The sequence below is a fragment of the Diceros bicornis genome, chromosome 6, assembly GCF_020826845.1.
Source record: "Diceros bicornis minor isolate mBicDic1 chromosome 6, mDicBic1.mat.cur, whole genome shotgun sequence".
NCBI classification, from domain to species: domain Eukaryota; kingdom Metazoa; phylum Chordata; class Mammalia; order Perissodactyla; family Rhinocerotidae; genus Diceros; species Diceros bicornis.
The window spans coordinates 95,377,591-95,395,698 of record NC_080745.1 but is presented as its reverse complement, the minus strand read 5'-3'; the positions used below and the strand labels follow the sequence as shown (position 1 = coordinate 95,395,698).

General features: G+C 49.3%; 1 protein-coding gene across 1 annotated transcript; it reads left to right on the top strand.

Moving 5' to 3' along the window:
• Positions 1 to 592: 592 nt before the first annotated feature.
• Positions 593 to 2,281, top strand: LOC131407575 (homeobox protein MSX-3-like). Its single transcript, XM_058544346.1, has 2 exons — positions 593 to 844; positions 1,513 to 2,281. Exons 1-2 carry the CDS (start codon positions 631 to 633, stop codon positions 1,923 to 1,925), a joined length of 627 nt encoding a protein of 208 aa, XP_058400329.1. The 5' UTR covers positions 593 to 630; the 3' UTR covers positions 1,926 to 2,281.
• The last annotated feature ends 15,827 nt before the right edge of the window (positions 2,282 to 18,108 follow it).

Below are 18,108 nucleotides of genomic sequence, written 5' to 3'. Positions count from 1 at the left end.
CGGAGTCGCCAGTTGGGGCGCGGGATCCGTCACTTGTGGCCCCCAGGGCTCAGGGAGCGCGCCTGGGCCACGGCAGGCGCGCGCCGAGGGCTCCGGCTCCGGGCGGGGGCGCAGCGGGAAGAGCAGCCGGCGACCCACGGAGGGACGACACTGCGGGGCGCGCTGAGCTCTGGGTGTCGCAGGATCCGCGCGCGGTCAGGGGCCGCTGCTACGACGGCGGCTCCGTCAGGCCGCGCCCGCCGTCAGCTCCTGCGCTTGGGGAGGCTGGGGCCACTCCGCAGGCTCCCCGGGTGCCCCACCCGCCTCCTGGGCAGGAGGACGCGGGGCCGGGCCTCCAGCGCTCGGGGAGCGGACGGCGGGCGCTGGGAGCCGACGGGGCGGGAGGCGCCGGACCCAGGCGGTGGCCCCGCCCCTCCCTGTCCGTTCCGCCCTCCCGGGTCAGCGAGGCCAATGGACGCCTAGGCCCGCGCGGCCACGGCCGCGGCGATTGGACAGCGGCGCATGAAAGGGGCGCCGCCTTTTTATAGGGCACGGCGGGCGGGGGCGCCGCCAAGCCCCGGGCAGTCGGTTCGCGCTGCCGTTACGTCGCGCCTGCGGGGCCCCGCCAGCCCCGCGCCCGCCGGCCGGCGCATGGCCCCGGCGTCGCTCGGCATGAACCCCGCTGGGCTCAGGACGTGCGGCGGGGTCCGGGCGGGGCCCGGCCCGCTGCCCTTCAGCGTCGAGTCGCTGCTGGAGGCAGAGAGCGGGCTGGGCCAGGAGCCCGCGGAGCCCCGGGAGGAGAGGCCGCGGGGCGCCGCGGAGCCCGGGGCCTGGTTCCCGCCGGCCGCCCGCCCGTCCTGCCCACGTAAGTGCCCTGTCGCCCGGTCGGGGTCCGGAGAGGAGCGCTCCCGACCCAGCCTCGGAGGACCAGGGTGGGAACGGTGCTGTCGCTCCTAACTTCGGAAAGGAACTAGCCTCTCACGCGCCCGCCTGAGTGCAAAGAAAGAAAGTAACCCACCCGAGGCCTCTGGCGCACAAGCCCCGCAGCGGCTCCCGCGTCCCACGCCAACCAGGCTTCCGGTCTCCTCCAGGGCGGAGTCCGAAACCCACGACCCCACGTCTTCTTGGCTCCACCCTCTCCGGCCCGAGCACCCCCCTGGCCCCGTCCGTCCCCGCGATGGCTAACCTGCTTCGCCGAGTCCTTGCCTCTGCGCTCACAGCGCAGTTCCTGCAGCGGCCTCCCGCCCAAGCTTGTCGCTTCTGCAAGTGGGCAGAGTCCCCTCTTCCCTGGGGTGCGGGGCTGCCCATTTGGGGAGCAGAGCCCGAGTCCACAGCGCCCTCTCCCCGTGCCGGCTCCGGGTGCCCTGCCTCTCTCACTCCGGTGGCTTTTGGGGTCTCGTCTCCTGTGAGGCCCGCGGTCACAGACACGGCACTCGCCTCTGGAGCCGGCCTTTGTGGGAATCCGGGAGTGTCGGCAAGGGGCGCGCACCGCCGACGTCTGAGGGCCCGCTTTGTGCTTATCTTTCCTCCCAGGCGCCCCCAGTCCTCCACCCTGCACCCTCCGAAAACACAAGAACAACCGCAAGCCGCGGACGCCCTTCACCACGGCGCAGCTGCTGGCGCTGGAGCGCAAGTTCCTCCAGAAGCAGTACTTGTCCATCGCAGAGCGCGCCGAGTTCTCCAGTAGCCTGAGCCTCACCGAGACGCAGGTCAAGATCTGGTTTCAGAACCGCCGGGCCAAGGCCAAGCGGCTGCAGGAGGCCGAGCTGGAGAAGCTGAAGCTGGCGGCCAAGCCGCTGCTGCCCGCGTTCGCCCTGCCCTTCCCCCTGCGCGCCCACCTGCCCGGCTCCCCGGCCGTGTTCGGCGGCGCGGCGGGCACCCTGCCGCAGGTGCCGGGACTTGTCTCCGCGCCCGTCGCCGCCTACGGCGTGTATTACCTGTCCTAGGGCGGCCTGGGCGCGCGCGCGGCGAGCCGGGGGACGGGGGTGCGGCCGCGGACGGAAGGCGCGGGGCCTGCGAGGTGGGGCCGGCCGCGTGCTCGTCCGCACGGGGATCTGCTGTCCCTGGTGAGCTCCCGGCGGCTCCGTGTTGTTTTGTGTTTGTTGTTGTTAATACAGTGTTAGAATGGACGCCTCAAGCCTATTCGTGAGTGTTTTGCAGATATTCAAAACCTTTTAAAACTCATATTCGTACCAGACAAACTTTGCAGAAATAACATTGTTTCCCACAGCGTCCTTGAAGTGGACCAGTAGGGCTTCTTTTGTCCAAAGCAGCCAGTCAAGTATTTTGCGGTTTATTCCGACGCCCTTTCCTCCTGTACTCGCGTCGACTCGGACCTTGCTGGCCGGTCTCGGGCTTCGGCGAGAAACGGATTCCCCAACAAAGAAATGAAAGTAAGAGTTTGGTGCCAGGACTGCTGACGTAAAACTTACTAATTACTTTCACTAACTAGGTTTGTTCCCGTCGTGACCAAATGGAAACTTGCACGCTTATTTTAGGGAACTTTTCCCGTTATTTTTTACTAGACAACTTCCTGGAGCCTGAGGCCAAATGCTATCTCTATGGGAGTGTGTGCGCGGGTGTGAGTGTGGTGTGAGTGTGTGGGGTGTCTGCGCAGGGAGGCCGGCGGCCGCTGAGGCGCGAACAGGGCACCGCAATCCGGGCGCACCCGCTTGGCTTCCGCGGGGACGCAGCCGGTGGGAGATGCGCTGGTCGGGGTCGGGGCAGCGCGACCCAGAGGAGCCGCGCCCTCCGCCCCCAGGTGCCGGGAAGGAGGAGGGGGAACTGCGGGCCTCCAGCAGTAGGACCGCTGGCGCCAGGTGTCCGAGTTGGTCCCCCGGCTTTGCCCTAACTCTGCCAGGAAGACCAGGGACCTGCTAAATACCATATGATCTCACTCATTAAGTAGTAGATAATAATAACAACAAACAAACACATAGAGACAGAGACTGGAGTGGTGGTTACCGGAGGGGAAGGGGGGAGGGAGGAGGGCCAAAGGGATAATTAGGCCCATGTGTGTGGTGATGGATTGTAATTGGTATTTGGGTGGTGAACATGAGAACATGATGTAATCCATGAAGAAATAGAAGTACAAGGATGTACACCTGAAATTTATACAATGTTATAAACCAATGTTACTGCAGTAAACAAGAAATTAAAAAAAAAAAAGACCAGGGACCTGCTGGTCATCCTGCTGCTGGACAACATGCTGATTAGTTTAGGAGTCTCCTGGTGGCCGCCCTCACCCACAGGAAGGAGGATGATGGTCCCGGCCTCTCCAGGGACTGGGGCTGTGTAAGGCTCGGAGCGGGCGGGAAAACCCACAGATGCCGGTTCCGTGTTGGCTCCTGACCCGGTGTGCGAGCTGGAGACAGACAAGTGGGCTGCAGACATGACCAAGCCGTTCTTTCCATAGAATGACCAGCGCTGGCCGGGGTCCTGCTGACCCTCGGAGGAGGGGAGGACAGGGTTTTACTCAGCAGGCAGCTGAGGTGCTGCTCCAGAGGAAAGAACCACAGAACCATCCAGAAGTGTTGATAATATTGCATTAACTTGCCTACTAGTAGCCATCACTCTCCATATGTTTCCTGGAAAAAGGAAAATTCATAACAGATTTTAAAGGAAACTAACCTAGTTCTGCAAGTGCAAGCTGCTGAGGGTGAAGCTGTGGTGATGAGGGAGAAGGAGGCCGAGGCTGCCCTCCTTCCTCAGGTGTGTCCCAGCGCATTCTGAACTGTGCTCTTCAAACTCGGAACACAACACCAGTCACGATTTTCAAGAGAGCAGATCTGCCTGTGGTCTGTAAATACACCAGGGAAGGTGGGTGGGGGCCGCTGCACAGAGGGTGCTCGGCGAGGGGCTGAGGGACCTGAGAGCCACCACCCGTGCTCCGTGTACCCTCATGCACCTCACAGAGCACATCTGCCCTTTTTAAGGCCAGTCAGCACTTTAATCCTCTTCTCAAATCTGAGGTCCCTGAGAGACGCCTGCCGGGAAGAACAGCACCAAGTTTTATGGCCGAGATACCAACGCTCATTTTGCAGTTTGAGGTGGCAATGAAACCAACGCACGAGGAAAACGAGCATCCAGGGCCTGCTGCCCAGCGTCCCCCTGGCTCCCCTGGTCTCCATTCCAGCAGTGGCCTCCCCATGGAGCAGGGGTCTGCACACACACAGCTCTGCCACTTGGAACATGCTGTTGCGGTCCACGTGGTGCCAGCTGCCCCTACGGTCCTAGAGCACTGGGCAGTGCAGGGCTGCCAGAGGAATTTGCTGATGTGTCTCCGTAACCATTTCTGACCCGAGACACCTGCCTGGGGAGGCTCCCGGCCCAGCTCCTCCCTCTGAGCCAGTCTGCCATCCAGACCACCCGAGGGTCAACCAGGCTCTGGGGGCCCAGAGGACCTGAGAGCCCAGCAGCTGGTGCACTTGATGCTGGGCAAGGCTGAAGCAAACTTGTCAAGACTGAGACTTTTCTGCTGTTCTCCTCAGGCACAGGAGAAGGCTCCAGCCTGTCAGCCTTCTCAGGTTCCTGAATGCCCTGCCGGCCACCGCCTTCAGCCAGTCTGTCTCCGAGTGGGAGGGCCCCGAGACCCTGAGGCTGCCCCAAGCTGGCCAGAGCCATCATGGAATGATTCTCCCCTCGTGACCCTGCACGGAAGCCTGGGACCTCTGCTGCCCTTCATCGTAGGACAGACACCGCATGCTCTAGGATCCTGGCCCTCCATCCGTGACCTTGCATCTGCTTCACACCTGGCTGCTGCTGGTGGATTCAGAGACCCCAGCCCCAGCCTTGAGAGCCACCTGGATAAGGGGGTCAGGAGAGCAGTTCAGGGCACACTGTGCCTCTTTGGGGGTGCAGAGGCCACTTGGTCTGGGGACAAGGAGTGGGCTGAGTTGTGCAATGGCGTGGACTTTCGGTGACCCCTGGTAGGGCGAAAGTGGGAGGGCGGGACTATGGAGGACCCCAGACAGTGACCCACACACCAAGCCTGGGTGTCCCGTGGGTCTCATTAAGTGAGTGATGTAACAAATAGGCCTGGCTGCTCTGGGTGACCAGAAGACCACCCGAGCCCTGGGAGACTGCCCTGAGGCCCCTGTGTCAGTGCTCATTCTCTCTGTTCCTGGGCGAGGATTGGGCTGGGCCCCCAGGGTCCCTTCCTGGCACACGGTCAGTTCTCAGAGCCCCTGACCCCGCCCCCAGGTACAGATGCCCCCGCACCAGCCTTGCCTAGTCTGTGCCTGGAGGTGTTGCTATTGGCCCACCCCAGGCATGGACCCCAAGCCATAGGTCCTGTGCCTGTGGACCACTCGGAGGGTGGGGCCGGGTCAGTCCTGTTTCAGTGTTTCTGGGGCGGGGACTCCTGCAACCTGACCGTAGACCTTGAATGACCGTGAAGAAGCAGTTGTCTGGAGGGCAGAGGCCTCCACGTGGGACTTCTACAAGTGCAGCACTGGGTGCTCCTGAAGCTGGGAGGCAGGACTGTGATGCCTGCTGTCTCTGCCAGGACATGTGCGTTTACGTGTGCCTTTGTACGTATGAAATATGTCATGACAAGAAAGCGCCGTTTGGGCAGAACTTGATCCCAGTGGACTGTAAAGGTAGACGACCGGCTTGTAAAGAGCAATACTGTTTCTGTATCGCCTGAAACGCCGTGCAGCCCGGGGCTGGGCAGAGGGCACGGGCTCCCTCCTGGCCTTCTTTGAGACCCCTGTGCCTCCCTGCCCGTGCGTGCCCTCAGGAAGTGTCTCTGAACAAACGGGCCGCACTGTGTGTTTCCTGGCATGATGATGCATCACGCTCTCCAGATGGTGTGAAGTTCTCTGGTGCTTTCATTTTCATGTTTAAAAAAGTGTTGTCTCGGGGCCGGCCCGGTGGCGCAGTGGTTAAGTGCACGCGCTCCGCTGCGGCAGCCCTGGGTCTGCAGGTTCGGATCCTGGGCGAGCACCGCTTGTTGAGCCATGTTGTGGTGGCATCCCATATAAAGTAGAGGAAGATGGGCACAGATGTTAGCCCAGGGCCAGTCTTCCTCAAGAAAAAAGGGGAGGATTGGCATCGGATGTTAGCTCAGGGCTAGTCCTCCTCACAAAAAAAAAGTGTTGTCTTATTTACCTGAATATACAGGTTTTGCTATTTCTGACATTCTGTATTATATGCTGTATTTCCATCCATTTGACCTTTAAGGAAAATAATCATGTAGCAAATTGCACTGACATGGCCAGCGATGGTAAGACACAAAACTTTGGAGGTGGTAGAATGCAGAAAGGAAGTGTCTTAGCTTGTATGAAGCAGGTGTTTTTAAAAATCACACCAAATAGCTACATTATTCCTTTAAACTTTCCAGTGGTGTTATTTTTTTTCCAGGTTGTACTTTGAAAATTTGTAGAATGAGGAACCATGTACTCAGCCCTACCCTCAGCGAGCCCCCATTTTTACAACTTGGGGTGGTGAAAGCTGCACCCAGAGGCAGGGCCCCAGGACCCTGCAGGAGGCTGGGGAGGCCCCGGGGCCAGAGACAGTTAGACAATTGCTTACCTCGTTTAAGCAATTGTTTGGGCTTTCTGTTAAATGGAGCTGAAACTAAACCCAGGGGCACACACCCCTTCTCTCTTTTTCTTGTCTTCCTGGGCTGGCCAGAGCCTCCAGTGGGAGTGTGGATAGAAGTTGCCAGAAGGGGCATCTTTGTCTTTTTTATTTTTAAAGGAAATACTTTTAACATTTCACCGTAAGCATGATGTGTGTGGTGGGTTTTTCAAAATACCTTTTCCAGGGGACTAAGTTTCCCTTCTGCAACTAGTTAATACCAAGTTTTATCATCAATGAATGTTGTATCTTACCAAATGCTTTTTCTGCATATATTGAGATGATCAAATGATTTTTTCCCTTCAGTCTGTTAATGTGGTAAATTATAATAATATATTTTCCAATGTTAAGCCAACTGTGAATTCCTAGAATAAACCCTGTGGTGGTGGTGGGGGCAGAGCTTTTGGCACATAAAAGCAAAAAAAAAAAAAAATTGCAAAGATAACAAATGATGGATTGACTACATAATTGTTTAAAACTCCAGTACAACAAAACATAACAACATTAAGTCAGGAGCAAATCAGTGGACACATGTAACATCCTCTATTTGGTGAAAGAGTGAAGGACTCGCAGCAGTCACAGGAGACATGCTGAGCAGAGAGAGGTTGCGTTAGAGAGTGTCCTGAATCGATGGCCCATCTGCAAAAGAGCAGCTCGAGTGTGGCCCGCACGTGCGCACCCAGTGTGGAACACGGCTTGCAGTGTACCTGGACCTGTAGGAGAGGGGAGGGTTCAGTTTGCTGGTGAAAGCTTGCCTGTTTTCTAATGCTGTAGAAAGCGTCTGGGGACCCATTCCCCGCCTGCTCGCCCACTAAGGTCTAGCTGGATCACTTTGCAGAGAGGTTGCCCCATCCCTCCAGGTGTAGTGCCGGCTCCCTCCTACCTGCCTCGGCTCAGTTTGCCCTTCCACTGTCAGTTCTTACCATGCCCTGCCTAGAGCAGATGATGGCCCGGAAAGACAGAATGCTGTTTGCCATCTGCTCCTTCTGTGCAGCCTGGTGACAAGGTTTGGTTGAGTGTGAGCCTCTCGGCAGCCGTGTGCTCACAGATGGCTGCCTAGGGTCGCTCTGTTTTGCACAGACGGGGAGGGGGCTGCCCTAAAAACATGATGACCCTTCCTTCATCCCAGAGCTCTGATTCCTGAGGCTGGTCCAATCCACTGCACCTGCCTCAGCTTCTTCTCTTCCTTTTTACTTTTATTATGGAAAACGCCAAGCGCGCGCGCACACACAGAATGGGGACCTTCGTGTCCCCATCTCCCAGTTTCAGCAGTCATCAACTCAGGGTCAACCTGGTTTCATCTAAACCTCAACAGTCCTCTCTCCTGGATTATTCGGAAGCAAATCCCAGATGTATTATTTCCCTTCACAAATATTTCAGGATGTATTTTGTTCAAGATTATTTTAGAAAACATAACCACAGTATGATCATCACAGAATATTAATAATAATCATCAAATACTCAGCAGCATTCAAGCTTCCCAGATTGTCTCATGATTTTTTGGTTGGTTCTTTTAAACAGCTTTATTGAGATATAACTCACATACTATATAATTCACTCATTTAAAGTGTATAAATCAATGCTTTTTAGTATATTCACAGATATGTGCAACTATCACCACAGTCAGTGTTAGCACATTTTCATCACCTCAGAAAGAAACCCCGTGCCATTTAGCCATCATCCCCACGTTCCCATGGCCCCCCAGTCCTAAGTAACCATCAACCCACTTTCTGTCTCTGTAGATTTCCATGTTCGGAACATTTCTAGAAATGGAACATATAATATGGGCTTTGTGTGTGTGTGTGTGTCTAGCTTCGTTCACTTGGGCATAACTTTTCAAGGTTCATCCACGTTGTAGCACATATCGGCGCTTCGTTCCCTTTTACGGCCAAAGAATATTTCATTTTATGGATAGACCAGATTTTGTCTATCCATTTGTCAGTTGAGGGACATTTGGTTTGTTTCCATCTTTTGGCTGTTATGAATAATGCTGCTATGAACATTCGTGTACAAGTTTTTGTGTGGATGTATATTTTCATTTCTCTTGGTCATTTACCACGATAGGAGTGGAATTGCTGGGTATATGGTCACTCTAGGCTCTGAAGGACTGCAATACTGTTTTCCACAGTGGCTGCACCATTTTACGTTCTTACCAGCAGTGAAGGAGGGTTCCGATTTCTCCATGTCCTCTCCAACACCTGTTGTTACCTGACTTTTGATGCTAGCCAACCTAGTGGTGTAAAGTCTCATGGTTTGACTTTGTATTTCCCTGATGACGAGTGGTACTGACCATCCTCTCATGTGCTTATTGGTTTCTTCTTCAGAGAAACATCTGTTTAAGTCCTTTGCCCATTTTTAAATTGAGCTGTCTTTTGAGTTGAGTTGTAGAAGTTCTTTATACATTCTGGATATTAAATCCTGAGCAGATACATGGTTTGCAAATATTTTCTTCCATTACATGGGTTGTCTTTTCACATTCTTGATAGTGTCTTTTGAAGCGCGAAAGATTTTAGTTTTGATGAAGTCGAATGTGTCTATTCTTCTTTTGTTGCTTGTGCTTTTGGTGTCACATCTAAGAATCCTTTGCCAAATCCAAGGTCATGAAGATTTACTCTATATTTTATCCTAAGTGTTTTATAGTTTTCTCTCTTATGTTTAGGTCTTTGATTCATTTTGAGTTAATTTTTCTATATGGTGTGAGGTAAGGGTCCAACTTCCTTCTTTTGCATGTGGTTATCCAGTTATCAGCACCATTTGTTGAAAAGACTGTTCTTTCCCCATTGGACGGTCTTGGCACCCTATCAAATATCAGTTGACTGTAGGTGTATGGGTTTATTTCTGGACCATCAATTCTATTCCATTGGTCTTTTTTTTTTTTTTTTGCTGAGGAAGATTTGCTTTGAGCTAACATCTGTGCCAGTCTCCCTCTATTTTTTATGTGGGTCGCTGCCACAGCACAGCCACCGATGAGTGGTGTAGGTCCATGTCTGGGAACCAAACCTGGGCCACCTAAGCAGAGCATGCTGAACTTAACCACTAGGCCACTGGGCTGGCCCCTCCATTCGTCTGTATGTCTGTCCTTCTGCCAGTACCACACTGTCTTGATTACTGTTGCTTTGTAGCAAGTTTTGAAACCAGGAAATGTGAGTCTTCTTATATTGTTCCTTTTCAAGATTGTTTTGGTTATTCTGGGTCCCTCGCAATTCACATGAATTTTATAATCAACTTGTCAATTTCTACAAAGAAGTCCACTGGGATTCTGATAGAGACTGCATTGGATCTGTGGATTAGGGAATATTACCATTTTAACAATGTTAAGTCTTCCAATCATAAGCATAAGATATTTTTCCAATTATTCAGATCACCTTTAATTTCTGTGAACAATGTTTTATAGCTTTCAGGGTATAAGTTGTGCACTTTTTTTGTTGAATTTATTCCTAAGTATTTATTTTTTTTGATGCTATTGCAAATGGGATTGTTTTCTTAACTCCATTTTTGGATTGTTCGTTGCAAGTGTATAGAAATAGAATTGATTTTGTATTTTGGTCTTTTATCCTGCAACCTTGCTGAGCTCATTTATTAGTTCTAATAATTTTTCAGTGGGTTCCTTAGGATTTTCTCCATACAAGATTATGTCATCTGTGAATAGAAATAATTTTACTTCTTCTTTTCCAATCTGGATGTTTTCTCTTTTTCTTGCCTAATTGCCCTATCTAGAAACTCCAGTACAGTGCTGGATAGAAGTGGCAAAAACAGATATCCTTGTCTTGGTCCTGAAAGCACCCAGTCTTTCACCATTAAGTATGACATGAACTGTGGGGTTTTCATAGATGCCCTTTATCAGATTAAGGATGTTCCCTTCTATCCCTAGTTTGTTAAGTGTTTTTTATCATGAAAGGGTGTTGGATTTTGTCAAATGATTTTTATGCATCAATTGAGATGATCATGTAGGTTTTTAAAAATTCTATTGATATGATGTATTACACGGATTGATGTCGAACCAACCTAGCGTTCCTGGGATAAATCCCACTTGGTCATGGTGTATAATTCTTTTTATATGTTGTTGGATTTGGTTTGCTAATGTTTGTTGAGGATTTTTGCATCTGTAGTCACAAGAGATAATGGACTATGCTTTTCTTTTCTTGTGATGTCTTTGTCTGGTTTTGGTAACCCAGTATTACTAGACTTATAAAAGGAGTTGGGAAGTGTTCCCTCCTCTTCTGTTTTTTGGAAGAGTTTTTTAAAAATTGATATTAATTTTTCTTTAAATATTTAGTAGAACTGGTGAAACTATCTGGTCCTAAACTTTCCTTTATGGGTAGGTTTTTGTTGTTGTTGTTTTACTATTTTAATCTCCTCACCTGTGATAGGTCTGTTCCGATTGTCTATTTCTTCTTGAGTCAGCTTGAGCATTCTGTGTCTTGTTAAGAATGTGCCCATTTCATCTAAGCTATCTAATTGGTTGGTATACAATTGTTCATAATATTCCTTTATAGTCCTTCCCATTTCTGTAAGGTAGGTAGTAAAGTTCCCACTTTCATTCTGATTGCTAGATATAGAATTCTTATTTTATTTTATTTTATTTTTTTTGTGAGGAAGATCAGCCCTGAGCTAACATCCATGCTAATCCTCCTCTTTTCGCTGAGGAAGACCGGCTCTGAGCTAACATACACTGCCAATCCTCCTCTTTTTTCCCCAAAGCCCCACTAGATAGTTGTATGTCATAGCTGCACATCCTTCTAGTTGCTGTATGTGGGACGCGGCCTCAGCATGGCTGGACAAGCGGTGCGTTGGTGCACGCCCAGGATCCGAACCCGGGCCGCCAGTAGCGGAGCACGCGCACTTAACCGCTAAGCCATGGGGCCGGCCCGAGATATAGAATTCTTGACAGCTTTGTTCTTTGAGAAGTTTAAATATTTTATCCTACTACTTTCTGGCCTCCATTATTTCTGATGGGAAGTCAGCTGTTAGTTATTGGGGTCCCTTGTAAGTAACGAGTCATTTTGCTCTTGTTGCTTTCAAGATTTTTTCCTTCTCATTAACTTTCAGCATTTTTATGATGATGTATCTGGACTCTCTTTGTATTTATCCTACTTGGAATTCATTGAAATTCCTAGATGTATAGGTTATTTGTTTTTCAATAAATTTGGGAAGTTTTCAGCCATTATTTCTTCAAAAATTTTTTTTGTTGCTCCTTTCTCTCTCTTCCCTTCTGGTACTCCCATTGCATGTATGTTGGTGTCCTTAGTGGTATTCCAAATTTCCCTAAAGCTCTCTTCATGTGTCTTATTTTTCTCTCTCTGTTCTTTGGCTTACCTAATCTCAGTCAATCTATATTCAAGTTCATTTATTCTTTCTTCTAGTTCAGCTCTACTGTTGAGCCCCTCTAGTGAGTTTTTAAAAATTTTTTAGTTATTGTACTTTCAACTCCAGAATTTCCCACTTGGTTCTTTTTTTAATATTTCTCTTTATGGATAGTCTCTGTTAGATGAGACACTGTCTTGATCCTTTCCTTTAATTCTTTACTCACAGTTTCCTTCAGTTCTGTGAACATGTTTCTAATGGCTACTTTGAAGTCTTTTGTGATAAATCCATCCTGTCATGCTTGGGGCAGTTTCTGTTGCTTGCTTTTCAGGTGTATGATTTATACATTCCTGTTTCTTTGCATGCCTCATAATTGCTTGTTGGAAATTGGACATTATAGATAACATAGTAACTCTGGGTACTGGTCCCCCTCCTCTGGGGCTTATTATTGTTATTTGTTTAGTTTAGTGGGGCTGGATTATTTTAGTGATGACTATTCCTTTCCACCTCCCCACGCCCACAGTGTTAAGCCTCTGATGTTGTTCCTGAGGGAGGTGCAGCTTTGGGTACGCCCACAGTCACCCTGGAATGACAGTGCTGTCATAGGACTCTTGTGATGAAAACAGCTATTCTCAGTTGCTACGTTGGCACTTCACAATGTGACAACCCTGCTCACACCGAGTTTAGACATTTACAGAAGGACCTGAGCTTAGGTTCCCTGCCTCAAGTTCCCCTTTGCTTCTCCTGGGGCACCTTTTAAAATGACCACTCAGAGTTGAGCCCTGAAAAAGTTAGTGATCTCCACTCTAAGCACCTTATAAGTAACAGGTGCTTGCTATTCTGCTCTCGATCTCCTGCTCACTGGTGACCTGGGATGGAGAACTGCCCTTCCCTGGCTCATTGCCCCCCCTGCTTCTGGGATCTGTAAGTAATAAATCTTGTGACTCTATTTCTTTTGTGCGAGTGTATTGAAACTGCACCTCCAATCAAAACGCCCCCAGGGTTTTCACTTCCCCAAAGTGGTAGCTCAGATGCTGAGGGAGCTACCTGCCGACCCCATGTGGGTGGCTTGTGCCTCCTCATTCAGCAGGTCATAATCTGCATATTCTTGATTAAATACACCAGCTACAGCCCCCAACACAACTCCTTACCTGACCAAACCCAGCTGTTAAAATAATTGCCAGCTGATTGCTCTATTGTTTTCAACAATTCCCCGAGCATAAATTCGTCTACGAATGAATCCAATCAAGTTCTGGCTTCTTTTCTGAGGTCAGTGTTTGATACAAACATACCTTGTTTCATTGTGCTTCAAAGATACTTCATTTTTACAAGACCCTCCACCAGCAAAAAGATTACAATGCTCTGAAGGCTCAGATGATCATTAGCACTTTTTAGCAATAAAGTATTTTTTAATTAAGGTATGTACATTGTGTTTTTAGACATAATGCTATTGCACACTTAAGAGACTACACTATACTGTAAACATAACTTTTATATGCACTGGGAAACCAACAAATTCATGTGACTCGCTTTATTGTGATATTCGCTTTATTGTGGTGGTCTAGAACTGAACATGCAATATCGCCAAGGTGTGCCTGTATTTGTTTTGACCCCAAAAGGGCTCCTCCCAGTGTTCCTTTTCCCTGGTTCTCTCTTGCAAACCAGCCTCCAGTTTAGCCTGTACCTTGAACCTCCTCCCAATTACCTTTCTCCACTACTTGGCCGTTCTTGAAGATGCCCTTGGGCTTCAAGTTCTCCACTGTCTGTTGCAAATCAAGTCAGTTCCTTTGGGAAGAAATTAGGAGCAATCTACTTTTCTGACTTGCTTTCCCTCCCGGCAAAACCTCTGAGCCCGGCTCTGGAGCTGGGGGCAAAGACAACGGTAACTTTCTCTGAGCGACACCTGTGCTCTCCGAGCGCAGTGGGAGGGGCAGTCGCCTGACGTCCTCTCAGCTTACCTCTTCTGGCATGGAACCACTGCCTCACAGCCCTGGCAGGGGGATCAGGGCCCCAGCATGTTCAGTGGTGCCTCCCCCACTGTGGAGCCTCCGCTCCACGGATGGGGGCTGGGCAGAAGGGAGCCCCTCCTCTCAACCAGACTTACCTGAACTTAGCCTCAGCAACAGGCACTGGGGCACTGCTCCTTCTGCAAGGAGGCCCTCCACTGGGAGCTGAGGGGAGAGGAAGCCCTGTGCTCTTGGCTGCGGCACTCTGAAGTGGAGTCTCTGGCTCACTGAGCCGGGAGAGGGGAAGAAGAGGGTGGTCTTGGCTCAGATGCCACCGACTCTTTCCTTTCTTGCCGAATTTTCATAGATTTTCTTGGATAGGTGTTTCTTTTTTTGCTGTTTGCCCTTAGGACCATTCTTAGAAGCTTTAAGTACAGTAGTCCCCCTTTATCTGCAGTTTCGCTGTCTGTGGTTTCAGTTACCTGTAGTCAACCACAGCCTGAAAATATTAAATGGAAAATTCCAGAAACAAACAATTCATAAGTTTTAAATTGCACACCATTCTGAGTAGCGTGATGAAATCTCAACCCTGTTTCGCTCCATCTTGCCCGTCCCTTTGTTGGATCCCCAGCCATCAACATTGTCTGCTCCTGACATCCAACCATTGGCATCCTCATGGCTCGATGACCCTCCTTCTCCATGGATCTTATGATCCTCCATCAGAAGGTCAATAGTAGCCTAGCGCTAGGTCACAGTGCCTATGTCATTCCTCTCACTTCATCTCATCACGCAGGCATTGTATCATCTCACATCATCACAAGAAGGGTGAGTACAGTACGATAGGGTATTTAGAGAGAGAGACCACATTCACATAACTTTTATTATGGTATATTGTAATTGTTCTATTTTATTATTATTGTTAATTTCTTACTGTGCCTTATTTATAAATTAAACTTTATCATAGGTATGTATGTATACGAAAAAATGCAGTCTAGATAGGGTGTGGTCCTATCCACGGCTTCAGGCATCCTCTGGGGATCTTGGAATGTATTCCCCGTGGAAAAGGGGGTCTACTGTATTGTTTTTTTTTTTGTTTTTATTATTTTTCCTAATTTTCACCAGTTTCATTGGGAATGGGTCAGTGGAGTGCCTCACGTTGTCATTCTGGAAGGTGATCCTCAAGTAGTCTTGGTTTAGTTTTGTTAACTTTTTTTCAGTTTGTTCATTTGACTCTGGATCCCAAGAAGGTCCCCACACTGCAGCTGGCTGATGCACGGCTTAGGTTCCGTGTCTGTAGGTTTTCCTTCTCTGTTCTTTATTGAAGAAACCAGGTCATTTTCCAGAATCTGGATTTTGCTTCCTGCATCCCTGGGCGTCATGTAACGTGTTCCCTCATCTGGAAGCTTAACCAATGCCCCTGGCACCTCCATGCCCACCTCACGCCTCCTCAGTCCACCTGTGGACTCATTTTTGCTGCAGCAACAAGCTGCTCACGGGGCAACCCGATGGCATCTCCCATCGGCCACTCCGAAGCTCCCTCTCTACTCTGCAGCTTCTCTGCTGAGGTGTGGGGTGCTGGACCATTCTGACCATTCATGCCCCCAAACCTGGAAGTGTGAGGGAGTTAATGCCCCATGGGGCAACCTTTAGATGAACCCTCTCCTCTCTCTGTCTTGGGTGGACGCTTCTGAGGCACATCCTACAAGGGTCCTCACAGGTCTCCAGTGGGATGGAGCCTCAATTGCCCACAGTGAGGACCACTCCAATGACGTCCCCAGTGGGTGGGCTTTCCTGCCTTCCTTGTCTCACCCTCTCCAGTCCCCACACCTGTTCCTTAGGATCATTTCTCAATATAAACCACCTTCATGCAAGCCCTTGTCTCAGGCTCTGCTTTTGGAGGGAACAGGCTAAGACAATCAGTGTCTTAATGTCTTGGCAAGACTACTAATAGGAGTGTGGTGAACTTCCATCAGGAAGAACCCAACGTCTGGTCCACTCTCTCTGTGATGTTAGTTGTCACTGACACCAACTTAGTCACCCTCAGGTATAGTTCTTGCAGGAAAGGTAGGACAAATTCTTGATTTTTCCTTGATTTACCAGTTTTCAAGGTGTCGTCAGTTCCTGATATCCTCCCAAAGGTAGTCAATGAGGTTTTCATTTTTAAAGAATCATTATGAGCTCGTGGATTTAAATATGTTTGATATGTTTCATTCAACTGTAGCTGTTACTCTTAATGACGCTCCTGCTGTCCTATCCTTGGTCGGTGGGACTTTATTTAAGTTGGCTCCTGAGTCCAACCTTAGTGTTCCTCAATAACCTCCTTGATTTATAAAAACTACTCCAGGGTTTTCAGCAGAGCTACTGATTTAACAACTATGGAATATACATTATCAACTTATAGCAGTGCTTTTACTTTAAATTCAGGACTACAGGGTTTTTATTAACATCATTGATCTTAAATCTGTATCTTCTTTTTCCCAAAAAATTTCAGTTCTCAACACTCCTTGGATCATTTGAGACTTGGGACATTTGAGTTGTTTTCAGTCTTTGGCTGTTAAAAATTTTACTGAATAAGTTGCCCTTTGAGAAGCTCTTTTGAATTTTTGCCAATGTGTGTTCAGGATACATCCCTAGAAGTAGGATTGCTGGGTCAAAGGGTAAATGCAGAAGTAATTTTGTTAGCTATTGCTAAATTCTCCTTCTTCGGGGGTGGCAGCATTCAGCATCCCCACTGCCGACATGTGAGATGCCTGTCTGCCCACAGCCCGACAACAGAGTGTGCCATCAAACCTCTGCATTTTTGTCAGTTGTATGTGTAAGAAAGTGTCTCTCGGTGTATCTTTACTTTTATTTCTCTTTCTGTGAGTGAAATGAAGGGTCTGTTTCTATCACCAGATGTTCCACTTTGGCTAAGGGTTGTGTAAAGGCAACACAGGAAGGACATGCATGAAAAAGTGAATTGGGAGTGAAAACTCATACTTCATAATTTTTTTTAAATGGTTCTAGATTGGTAGCACCCCCAGTCACATGGCAGAAGCAAATACTAATATTTTCTGGAAGAGCTCACAGATATCAGATAAATTCCAGAGGTAAAGTTCCAAAAAATAGAAACTCACAGCCAAAAATCACAAAATTCACTAGGAAACAAGGCACCATGAGTGAGTCGGCAGGAAAAAAGGACAGAAGAATCAGACCCACAAGTCTTCAGATAGTGATATCATCAATCAGAGAATATAAAATAAGTTTAATATGTTTACAAAATAAAAGAATGGATTGAAAATGTGATGAACAAAACACTATAAAAATCCAGCAAATTAGAAAAACAATATGGGGGCTGGCCCGGTGGCGTAGTGGTTAAGTGTGCACGCTCCGCTTTGGCGGCCCAAGGGTTTGCGGGTTCGGATCCCGGGCGCACACTGACACATGGCTTGTTAAGCCACACTGTGGCGTCGTCCCATATAAAGTAGAGGAAGATGGGCACGGGTGTTAGCCCAGGGCCGATCTTCCTCAGCAAAAAAAGAGGAGGATTAGCATCAGATGTTAGCTCAGGGCTGATCTGCCTCACACACACAAAAAAGAAAAACATGGAACTTATAGAATTGAAAATGATCATTATTGAAATGGAAAATTGAATTCATTTAAAAGCACATTTGATCAGCTGATGAGAAAATTAGTGAACTGAAAAGTGGATCTGAAGAAATTATCCAGAATGTCAGCAAGACAGATAAGGAATGGGAAATATGAAAGTGCTGTTAAAAACATGGAGGAAAGGGTGAGGATGCCTACCATACATTTTATCAGAAGAGAGAGTGGGGCAGAGGGATATGTGAAGAGAGAAACCTGAGGTGCAAGCACTCCGTGGAGGGGGACAGGGCAGGCGGTATCATCCCCCAGCACCTTGAGCACGACCACAGACCACCAGTCAGAACCGACCAAGTGTCTTCACACCTCTGAGCACGACCACAGACCACCAGAGTCAGAACCGACCAAGTGTCTTCACACCTGAGCGCGACCACAGACCACCAGAGTCAGAACCGACCAAGTGTCTTCACACCCCTGAGCGCGACCACAGACCACCAGAGTCAGAACCGACCAAGTGTCTTCACACCTGTGAGCGCGACCACAGGCCCCCAGAGTCAGAACTGACCAAGTGTCTTCACCCCTTGAGCGTGACCACAGACCCCCAGAGTCAGAACCGACCGAGTGTCTTCACACCTCTGAGCGTGACCACAGACCACCAGGGTCAGAACCGACTGAGTGTCTTCACACCTTGAGCGTGACCAGAGTCAGAGAACTG